The 12163-nt window shown below is 41.0% G+C and overlaps 1 protein-coding gene across 2 annotated transcripts in view; it reads left to right on the forward strand.

Annotated features, from left to right (window-relative positions):
- The first annotated feature begins 566 nt into the window (after positions 1-566).
- The window catches only part of AEBP2 (AE binding protein 2), a 58710-nt gene continuing 47113 nt past the window's right edge, over positions 567-12163 (forward strand). Inside the window, exon 1 of one of the 2 annotated variants that reach the window (XM_059082733.2) lies at positions 567-1371. In XM_059082733.2, the coding sequence (XP_058938716.1) occupies positions 704-1371 (668 nt within the window). In that variant the 5' untranslated portion in view covers positions 567-703. The remainder of the gene's footprint in view (positions 1372-12163) is intronic. The other variant, XM_067008834.1, reaches the window with a different exon arrangement.

Consider the following 12163-nt stretch of genomic DNA (forward strand, 5'->3'; position numbering starts at 1 on the left):
TGAAGATCTTGAATACACATTTGCCCTGCGACTGTGATTTAACCATTCCTCGGGTTATTCGAACGCAGTTTAGATGATAACCTGTGGCTCTATGTCGCGCGTATGGACTCAGTACCTCGCACTGTATTATTGATTTTTACTAATTTTAATCGCCTCTCCTCGTAGACTGTCAGCTCTCATAAGCCCAGGGACTTGTTCGATTCTTGGCTCAGCGCCTGTGCACCGGGGACGCTCCCCAAACACCCCCCGGAATGAATGACTTTATCTTAAGACCTCGGAGGGCTGTTAGAATCGCCCGGTTAGCGCTCAGGTTTTCGTTCCGCGTGTCCCGACCGCTGCGCGAGCAGGGAAGGCGTGGGAAGGCCCCGCGGAAACTCTGAGTCCTCGGCGGGTCGGGGCGGAGGCCGGGCGGGGACCAGCGGGGGCACGGGCTGGGGCGCGGAATCCGCGGGCGGTGGGGGGGGAGGCGCCACCGCGTGCCGCCGCGCAGGCGCGCAGCCGTCTCCGCGTGAGTGCGCGCAGTCGCGCGCCTGTCCCCGCGCGGGCTCCGTAGCGCGTGTGCAGGCTGACGCAGCTCGCGGGCCCTCCTCCTGCTCTGCAGCGGCGTCGGCGGAGTTTTGGGCGTTCGGGAGGGGGCACCGGAGCGAGAGTCCAGAGAGGGAGGCGGCGGCGGCGGGGAGGAGGAGGAGGAGCAGGCGCCGCCATGGCCGCCGCTATCACCGACATGGCCGACCTGGAGGAGCTCTCCCGCCTGAGCCCTCTGCCCCCCGGCAGCCCTGGCCCGGCGGCGCGGGGTCGGGCTGAGCCGCCAGAGGAGGAGGAGGAGGAAGAGGAGGAGGAAGAAGAGGCGGAGGCCGAGGCGGTGGCGGCGCTGCTGCTGAACGGCGGCGGCGGCGGTGGGGGCGGTGGAGGCGGCGGCGGAGTGGGGGGCCGCGAGGCGGAGACGATGTCGGAGCCGAGCCCCGAGAGCGCCAGCCAGGCCGGGGAGGATGAGGACGAGGAGGAGGACGAGGAGGAGGAGGACGAGAGCAGCAGCAGCGGCGGGGGCGAGGAGGAGAGCAGCGCCGAGAGCCTGGTGGGCAGCAGCGGCGGGAGCAGCAGCGACGAGACGCGCTCGCTGAGCCCCGGTGCCGCCAGCAGCAGCAGCGGGGATGGGGACGGCAAGGAGGGCCTGGAGGAGCCCAAGGGATCGCGGGGCAGCCAGGGCGGCGGCGGGGGCGGCAGCAGCAGCAGCAGCGTCGTTTCCAGCGGCGGCGATGAGGGCTACGGGACCGGGGGAGGCGGAAGCAGCGCGACCTCCGCGGGCCGGCGAGGCAGCTTGGAGATGTCGTCGGATGGGGAACCCCTGAGCCGCATGGACTCCGAGGACAGGTCAGTGCACTGAAGCGTTTCCCCTTCCCTTCCTCCTCTTGCGCTCCTAGGCCCCTCCGAGGGGCCCGAGGGGACTTTTTGCTGAGATCCCCCTGGTCCCCGAATCCTCGGCCCCTCCCCCCGACTCTCAACTCGGAAACCTCTGCCGGCCGCCGCGCCCCTCTCACTGCGGATAGCGGCTTCCAACTCTCAAACCCTTTTCCCCCCAACTCTCCTTTCCCCGCCCTCTTTCCCCTCGGCTCTGCACTCCGTACGGACCGAAGGACGGCTCCAACTCGGAAACAATCCCCAAAGTAGGCCCAGATCCTGTGGCGGAGCCGAAGAGGGCCTTGATGTACGCACCTCGGTACACAAGGTTAGCTTCATCCAGCCGTGTTCGCGAATACTTGTCAGAACCGTAATTGACAAGTGTTTTCCAACATGGCTGGTCTTGCCTGGATGTAACAGAACTTCCTTGTTCAGGGAGGAGACCCCCAACCATCACTTTCCTTTACTTAGAAAAGTAAAGACTATTCTTTTATATTTAATCAGCGCTTCCAGAATTCCTCATGTGCGGTCATTAACATGGTCTCCAAAGTGATTTTAGTGACTTCTGTTTCGTTGGTGATCAAATTGGGGAGAAAGTTTTAAAAACGTATAAATCGTTGTGTAAAAGAATAATGAATTGGTGCCCTTTAAAATAACTTTGCGGAATCGAAGAGAGTTGGAATTGTAACAAAATTCAGTCTTAAGGTACAGCATGTTAGTATGCGTTTTCAAATCTTTATACAGTAATGCTTCAACGTGAGAGTCATGATTTTAGATGATAATATTTAAAGTCATGTTTTGGCGAGATCTCTGAAGGGATTAGTAGCATTTTTCTAAAGCTTCTTAGAAAGAATGTGGAGACTGACAAAAATGCGCTTCATGTTTTCGGGACATGAAAAAGTTTATTGTTATGGTATGTTTCAGTTGTTACTATCATTACTTTTGATCCCTGGAAAATTTCGTATTTTAACTAATTGGTTTTTAATGTACTTTTTTAAACAGAGAACCATGTCATGCGTATTATAATGCATCTAAAGTATATTAGTTATTTTGACCATCTGTTAATGTTTTGATGAGCAGTAGAATTTTTAACGATCTTTATTGACTTGGATTTAAAAGTTAAAGTATTCTAAAGTTCTAGGAATTCTATTGTTAACATAAAAATGAACACAAGGGCTTATATTTAGTGTTATAAGGACTTCACAGCTCTAAATATTATGAAAATATAGCATCAAATTGTTTGACATTTACTTTAATGTCTAGTTAGGGAAACATCTTGAGTGGGGTAAAGTAGAGAGTGCAAACCTTGGAAAAATTGTCCTGAACTATACAGGCATGGCAGGAATGAGAATGTCTTAAAGAAAATTAAAAATTGATGTGAACTGCACAATGAAGCATGTGTCATTTATCATTTTACTGTATACTCCTTCTTTGGTACCAGTAGATATTTGAAAGTTGACATTAATTTATACAGTCAGCATCTACCACAGTTGTTCCATGTACCTAGTATACACATAGACCCATAAAACACACTTGCCTAGCACTGCATGATTTAAATACCTTAATCATTTCATTTCCACAACTCTGGCGCAAGGTAGGTATTATTTTGACTTCCATTTAACAGATGAAGAAGCAAGTTGAGTGTCTTACTCAAAACAGTAAGTATAGAATGGAAGTGGTGGAGCTGGATCTGAACAAAGGTTCTCCGCTATTTCCACTTCACAAGAGTTAGAATAATTCACTTTAAATAGCTACAAGCAGCATGTGCCAGGTATTTGGTGTTTTTTGTTTTTTTTGTTTTTTTTAGTTAATATCTGTCTACTAGTCCTTTTAGGAGATAGTAATTGGCCAAGCAGTATTTCAGGAAGTGGAGTTTTGACTTCATTTTTATTAGATATTCACTTGAATATGTAATTTTTACATCATATTTCAGAGTAAGGAGAAAGATATTGGTGCCAAATAAGGTTAAAACCTGATAACTAAATGTACTTGCTTTTCTTGATGCTTAAACATTAGAGACTAAAAAACACTAATTATTTTACCATTACAGGGTAATAAATTTATCACTTGTATGAAAAAACCTTATGTGACTAGTGGAACTGGTTGTGGTCTTGATAATCTTAATTTTGAAACTCCCTCTTTTTTGCCTTTGAATTTTTTTTTAAGAGTTATTTTAAATTTGCAGAGGAGTCATAATTCTTATAAACTGTCCTACAGATTACATCAATCTATGGATTTTATAGATTGATTTCACGGTAGGAAGTCTTTATATTTGTAACTGATGGGAGGATATCGTGGTTTTAAAGTGCTTTTGAGAAACATGAGGCATCCTATTGCAAGGATTTTATTATCATTAGAATTTACTCTATTAGAATGCCAATTGAGTTTTTCTTTCACTTTGAAATTAGTTTATACTTTTGAGTTTATCTAACATATTTTATAAGTTGTTGAAATTATCTTAAATATTTTTAACTAAGTACTCTGTTTGAAGAAAGAACTAACTTTAAAGATTTGGATATTAAAGCTTGTGATCCAGGGAATCAGTTTACAAAACGTATTCGAAGTGTTGTGAAAGTGATTAATTTATAAAATGATTAAATCACACTTGGTACCAAAAGCATTGTTTTTCCCAGGAGAAGGTTATTCAGAACAAGCCTAAGTGTATTGGTGTGTTTATTGTGGTAAAGTTAGAAAACCTTAAAGTTAATATGTAGTTTACTTCTGGTGTCATTATAAAGATAATGGGATTTTCTTAGATCACACTTGGTAACAAAAACATTGTTTTTCCCAGGAGAAGGTTATTCAGAACCAGCCTAAGTGTATTGGTGTGTTTATTGTGGTAAAGTTAGAAAACCTTAAAGTTAATATGTAGTTTACTTTTAGTTTGGTTATAAAGATAATGGGATTTTCTTTGAGGGGAATATTTAGTTGCGTGAGGCCACTAAAAACTAGCTTTTATTTTATTCTACTTTGAATCTAAGCTTAAGTACCTTTTAAAAAGTTACCACCTTTTAAGTTAATTTCAGAGGCTAAGTTGACTTTTAAATAGAATTTTAGAATGACTGAAATATTTTTAGTGTAAAAATTAGTTCTAGCTGTTGAATCAGATTGTACATGAAAAAACTCTTAAGTTGCTTATCTGTATAATTGAATTGATAATAACAGTCTCTCATCTGTGGTTATTTGCCTCTATTATGGTTCCCCCCTCCATCTAGATTATAAGATACAACTTATTTTGAACAAGCCACTTTTATCAGCCTTTCTGGGTAAATCCAGGTGTCAGGTGAAGAGTGCGTGCATAAGGCTGGGGTGATAGGGAAGGGCATTTAGTATGAAACTTAATGATCAACAAAGACTACAGGCCCTTACTGTTTTGTGGATTAAAATTTGGATTACCAACCTAATGGGTTGCAAACTTTGAGGTATAATTAAGATTGTTTTGACACTGGGAAAACAGGGTTATGTTGCGCACTTTCCCAGTAGTATGATTAGGAAGATCTTTTTCTAGTATGGAGGCTAAACTTTTAAATCAGATTACTATTAGAAGGCTGCATGTTGAGGTTATCATCAAGACCTATTAAGGCTTTGTATGGTTGAGGCAATAAAATACTTTTATATGAGGTAAGATTTTGCTCATACTTCATGGTGGAGCTGCTTTTCACCATTCACTTTTCAACTCTGAAGCAGCTGTTCATAGTCTCTTCAGAATCCCTGTTTTAAGCTACCTTTTAATTTTGACTAAATTTAGGGAAGAGCTTCTAACAGGTCTCAGTTTTCATTTGTTACGGAGTATAATTCTCAGTTAAGGAAGGTATGGCTCTGTGCTAAAAAGTAAACAACAATAAAACTACAGCTTTCAGGATTGAACTTATATGGAGAGATTCTAAGGGGTCATTTTACTTTTAAGAAACATTGAGACTATTGCATTGGATCAGTTAGGAAATCTTGTGTGTAAGCTAGTTTGTTACCAAGCATAGGTATTTACTGTGTGCAGGAAGGACTCTACTGGATATTGTGGGATACAGGAAGGCAAAATGCTTCCCAGTTCATCCATCTTGCATATTGCTCTGAAACTTTTAATTCCTAAGTGTGGTTTTGCCATAATTCCTAGCACAAAACTTTATTGACTCTAAACAAAGTTAGAGATGTCACACCTTGCCTGTTGTATTAGCTATTTATTGCTGTGTAATAGATATCCCCCAAATTTAGCAACTTAAAACAAACATTTGGTATCACATGTGGTTTCTGAAAGTCAAGAATGGAGAGGCTTAGCCCGGTGGTTCTGGCTCAGAGTGGCTGAGTCTGCTGTTGCAGCGAAAGTGTTGGTCAGCACTGCAGTCGTCTGAAGGCTGGACTGGGGCTGGAAATCGGCTCACTAAATGTAGCTTTTGGCAGGAGGCCTCAGTTACTCACTAAGTCAGTATCTTCATAAGGCTGTTTTTGTGTTCTTAGGACATAGCGACTAGTTTCCCCCAGAGCAAGTCATCTGAGAGAAAGAGAGCCAAGGATTTTATGACCTAAATATACCTGCTCACATATTCTTCATACATCTTCACTTAGCAGATACATTTTTCCTGTTTTTCTTTTTATTCATACTGTGATACACAATAATTGCTTCGGATTTTTGTCGACTAAGACAACCTTTCAAAACCCATCAAAGTGCCACAACAAATTCTTTCCTGGTCTTACTAAACTTGATTTTAATTTTTTTCTTTTTAATTACTGTATTTGTGTTTCTTCTTTATTTTTTCATCTCAATTTCTGGCTTTGTTATGTAGGGATGTAGGATATTGCAGTATAAAGAGCCTGTAATCAAGAGTCAAAGGACACAATTCAGATTTTAACATTGCTACTTATATTATGATTTTTTTTTTTTTTTTTTTTTTTGCGGTACATGGGCCTCTCACTGCTGTGGCCTCTCCAGTTGCGGAGCACAGGCTCCGGACGCGCAGGCTCAGCGGCCATGGCTCACGGGTCCAGCTGCTCCGCGGCATGTGGGATCCTCCAGGACCGGGGCACAAACCCGTGTCCCCTGCATCGGCAGGCGGATTCTCAACCACTGTGCCACCAGGGAAGCCCTATATTATGATTTTAAGTAATATCTTTGACCCTTAGTTCCTCAACTGCAAGACGACAGGGTTAGGTTTAACCATGAAGGTGTTCTAAGGTCCATGTGAATTTCTATTAAGGAGCCCTGTGGACCGTTTGGAAGAATCCATGTTGTTCAAAGCACTTGAATGCTTGCTTCACCCTTTTTGTTGTAGCATGGTAGTTTTGAGAGCAGGGATAATAGTTTAGCTCATTTAGATCTTCATAGTATCTAGCACAGTACCTGCATATGGTGAGTACTCAATTATTATAATTAAATTGAAATACCTACAGTAGAATTTGTATAAAGAAGACTATAAAGTGAGGGCCAGGAATTGGTGCCTTTGGCTGGATCATTGTATTTAGTATAATGAGTTTAAGGCCAGCTTTTCTCTGGGGGTGTACTCTAGTAAGGCCTTTGAGGTCGTATGCAAAATTTTATGTGGGCGTTTCTCTGAGAAGATGTCAGCAGTTTTTCTCAGAGTCTTAAAGGGGTTTGGTCTAAGTTAAGAACTACCAATTTAGAGGCGATCCAGAGGTGCATAATAAATACTTTTTAAATGATTGAACAACTTTGAAATTGTAAATTTCTGTAAAAAGCTTATTTTAAAAGTAAGTATAAGGATGGAAAATCTGAAGTGGATAGTCACCTGAGGGTTTTTTTTTTTAAAACCATTGTTTAGAAGCATTTATTGTAGAAAAATGCCCAACATTTAATCAAAGGTACATGGAAAATTTGAAGTTAAGGAGAGAAGTATAGGGAGAGTAGTGGTTAAGAGTACAAGATGAGTCAGAATGTTTGGATTTGAATTCTGGCTCTCACTGAAGCTGGGTGACCGTGGGACAGTCATTTAAGTTATTTAACGTCTTTCTACTACTTCAGGTTTCTTATCTGCAGAAAGGGGGACAGTAATAGTTCCTATTCTGTAAGATAGCTATAGGGATTACATGTACAGTATTGGGCACACAGTTTACCAAGCATGTGTTATGTGATAGGTATTTATTCCACAGATGTACATAGAACCCCCATTATGTGCCAGGTACTATTCTAGGTGTTGGGTACACAGCAGGGACTCAAACAAAGCACCTGACCTCATGGGTCGGGGAGACAGACTGTGCACAAGAACTGATAATAGTAAAGCTAGCATTGGTCTTTGGTTGAAGCAGTTTAAGATCTGAAATGCCAAAAGTACTGTACCAGCTGTTAAGTGTGTGGCAAGTACCTGTAAATGAGTGCTGCAGAAACTTGCAAAAGGATATGCTATACCAAAATATTTCACTACAAAATCTACATTTTAACCATTTTCTTTAACATATATGGTTGACCTAAAAGGCCTCTTAATACCTTTTATTTTTAATAGTTTTTAATATGTAAGTAATGCTGCTGATCTATTACTAAAAGATTTTGGGATATGTTTTCTAGTAATGGTAATGGATCTGCAGTTATCTAACCGCATATTGAGTTCATTTTTATGACTGATACTATATATTTGTGAAAGTAATAGTGATATTGACCTTAGAACTAAATGGACAATTTTGGGCGTGGATAGGAGATCAGGTAGATGTTTAGATGTTTAAAAAATCATTTAAGGGCTTCCCTGGTTGCGCATTGGTTAAGAATCCACCTGCCGATGCAGGGGACACGGGTTCGATTCCTGGTCTGGGAAGATCCCACATGCCGTGGAGCAACTAAGCCCGTGCGCCACAACTACTGAGCCTGCGCTCTCTAGAGCCTGTGAGCTACACTACTGAGCCTGTGTGCCACAGCCTTGAATCCCGCGCGCCTAGAGCCCATGCTCTGTGACAAGAGAGGCCACCGTGATGAAAAACCTGCACACCGCGACGAAGAGTAGCCCCTGCTCGCCGCAACTAGAGAAAACCCGTGTGCAGCAACGAAGACCCAACGCAGCCAAAAATAAATAGATTTATTTTTTTTTAAAGTCATTTTTGAGCATTTACTGATGGTTAGCATTTAACCCTGTTTAGTGATAAGAAAGAAATGTGCATCCCCAGATAGTTAAAGAGAAGACTAAAAAGATGATTCCATTGTTTTCTAGTATTCCTGTAAATTGTTTGTGACACAGTACACTAAAATTAAAACCCTGGAGTATTATAGTCGATGACCAAAGTTTTGATGGGAGAAGGACTGGATTTTAGGGTTAGTTGAGTGATGAAAAGAAATTTCTAGGAAGCCTAAATGAAACATAGGAAGGAAAGAGCCTAGCATATTCAGAAAACTTTCTGCCTAGATTAGAGGATCCACATTGGAACTGGGAAATAAGAATTAATGACTAAAGTGTGACCTTTCATGCCAACACAAATGTGCCCATCTTTCTCTCTATAGGCTTGTGAATTGGATTCTTTGCCTCTCCCCAACTTCTGTCTTTGTAACTCCTAGTCGTGATCAGGTCTTACCTTGAACATTTTCTCAGGCCGACTATCCCGGATTCTTTGTTGGACACATTGCTAGCCCTTCAAGTTCTGCATTGCCTTTATCACAATTTGAGTAATTATTTACTGTTCATCTCTCTTCCTAGAATATAAGCTCCTTGAGAATAGGAACTACGTCTGTTTTGAACATTGCACTATCTGCAGTACCTGGCACAGTGCTTGACAATCATTTTAGGTATTTTAAAATGTATTTTGAATGAATGATGAAACTTGTGTTACCGGAAAATTAATTGCATGTGGCAAAGGTAGAGAAGGAAAGCTTGGGAGCTGGGAGACCATTTAGGAGGTGGTAGGTGTAGTACAGGTGTGAAATAAAGAGACCCGAGCTGGGGTAGAAGTTGGGGAAAAAGTCATGCTTGGGAAATTGAATTAAAGGAAAGAAAAACGAATTTCCTGAGTGATCAATAAGAGAAATAGTGTTACTATTTCTGAGTAAAATTTTTTTCTTGAAGATTTAACTGGAACAATACCATATTTTTCTAGACACATGAAGGGCATGAACCTCTAAGTCAGAAAGACTTGGCATTATAATTTAACTTACCAGAAGTTGTTTCCTTACCTTTAAAATAGAAGTAGTATCTGTCTGTCTGTCTATTTATGGCTGCATTGTTGGGTCTTTGTTGCTGCACGCGGGCTTTCTTGAGTTGCGTCGAGCTGGGGCTGCTCTTCGTTGCGACGCTCGGGCTTCTCACTGCGGTGGCTTCTCGTTGAGGAGCACGGGCTCTAGGCGCACGGGCTTCAGTAGTTGTGGCGCGTGGGCTCTAGAGCGCAGGCTCAGTAGTTGTGGTGCATGGGCTTAGTTGCTCCATGGCATGTGGGATCTTCCTGGACTAGCGCTCGAACACATGTCCCCTACGTTGGCAGGCGGATTCTTAACCACTGCGCCACCAGGGAAGCCCTAGAAGAAGTATCTTAGTGTTATGGTTAAATGAGACGGAATATGTAAAGGGCCTAGGGCTGTAGTTAATTCAGTGTCATTTATTTTCCCATTTCTCATGTGTAAAATGTGGAAAGAATACTTTATTGAGAATAATCAGTATTGTAGTAGTGGCATTACTATAGACTGCCTGCAGGATATTTGGCAAATCGTTTCATTTCTCTGAACTGTAGATTGACTCTTTTTCTTTAAAGTGAGGGTTTTAGACTAAACAGTATAAAGAAATTTGGAGCTCAGATGTGATAAATCTGCTGTAGATTTGGCAAGTGCTCTCTAATGGAAGTCAGAAGATAAATATATGTATCATATTGTGAATCACATTCTTTTCCGTTCGCCAGCTTTTGTTTTTGTAACTCCTAGTCACGGACTCCTAGTTCAGGTCTTACCTTGAACATTTTCTCAGGCAGACTGTCCCCAATTCTTTGTTAGGCTCATTGCCCCACTCAAGTTCTGCATTGGCCCTGTCACAATTTGAGTAAGTATTTACTGTTCATCTGTCTTGCTGGAATGTGTGCTCCCTGAGAATAGGGACCTATATATGCTCTGTGTGTGTGTGTGTTTCCTATCCTTTAGACAAACCCAGAATATTGCAGGTGTGTCTTTGCTCCATGCTCCATCCAGGATCTCAAAGATACTTTAGGTTCTTCTGAGTTCAAAAATCACCATAATTCTAATTCATATTTATGGTGTTGCATTGAAATACCCATTTGTGTTTGTGTTTGTCTTCTCCAGGCTATAACATTTTTAAGATTAAAATCAGGTCCTATTTATCGTTATACTTCCAGCACTTACCTGTAGTGCATTCACCTGTTACACTGTGTATATTCAGTAACTCTGTAATTGGTTGAATTCAGCTGAATGTGGATGTACCTGATACATATTATTTCTTTTTTCTCACTGTTATTAGTGTGGCTGCATGAAACAAGGAGTTGAACCCTTCTATGCATTATTTCTTCCCCCAGTTCTTTTGAGCAGCATATGTGAAAACAATATTTGAAAAAAGTTGTGATTATTTGAATAATTTTTAAAAAGCAGGATTCCCCAACTTATATTTTGTTTCCCAAGAAAAAAATATATTTACACACTGTTTTAGAAGAAAACCCACTGTTGATTGTCGAGTTTGCTTAAGAATCTGAGACTTGAGCTTATTGAAAGGATTCGGTGAAGTTCATCCACAGAACCAGTGAGGCGAGGAAACACGCACAGACTATCTCGTCTACAGTCACACAACTCCTGGAGAATGTTGGCAGCCCTGGCTCTAGACGTGGTCTTAGCTACTATACTTATACTGCCTATAGGACTATTGTAACAACCTTGACCAGGGAACTTTAATTAAAATATCAGTAGTTTACATTAGCGGCTGTTTTAATTTTTGTCCTGTCTCTTTAGCAAAGAATGACTTACGTGCTTGAGTTCATTTACATTTCTGGGCTTTATTCTCATTTGTAATTATATAGTTAGACTTCGTAACCTGGATTCCTCTTAAGACTATGAAATACAGAAGTTAGTTTTTTAAAGTATTATAGTTATTCAGTCTTTAGGGGAATAGAGAGAGAGTTTTTATTGACATTTTATTTCTTTAATTTTAACACTTTTCAAAGCCCTTGTTTTCTGGTTTTCATTTATATTTTGAGTTTCTAGAAAGATAAAGTATTATCAATTAGAGAAAACATAGATTTCAGAAGGGTATTAGTATTTCTTAGTAAATACGCTTACTAGTTCATTTCTAAATCATAAAATTTTTGTCATTACAAAATTATGAATATATACTTGTTAAAGTACTGAGGGTGGGATTAATGAGCAGTAGCCTTTGTAGTGATTTACATTCCTGTTGGCAGTCATTTGAACATGTCTTCTGAGGTGTTGAACTCTACTGTAGTTATTCTTGTCAGATGTGGGTGCACTGAAATCTGATAAAATCATTTTTATGATTTAACACTAACTTAAAAAAACAAAATGAATATGTGATTGCTTCTGTATAAAGTGGGTATTATTTTTCATAGCAGATTTTTTAATATACCATCATTGTGTATAGACATTTTTCTGGAAAGCTTTTTAAAACAGTAAAAGATGACTCCTTATAGTGTAGTTTTATTGAAGTAGAATGTTTCTAGTATTACAATCTTTTTGAAGATAATTGCTTGCTGATCTCTTAGGCTGGATGAAAAATGTGGGTGGAGTAATCTTAAAGGGCATAGACCAGAGATGAGAAACAAATTGAAAATAATGTGCGCACTGCATAGTGGTGATAGAAGAATGTAACGTACTTGTTTTCCATGAACTATTTCA

The sequence above is a fragment of the Kogia breviceps genome, chromosome 12, assembly GCF_026419965.1.
Source record: "Kogia breviceps isolate mKogBre1 chromosome 12, mKogBre1 haplotype 1, whole genome shotgun sequence".
NCBI lineage: Eukaryota > Metazoa > Chordata > Mammalia > Artiodactyla > Physeteridae > Kogia > Kogia breviceps.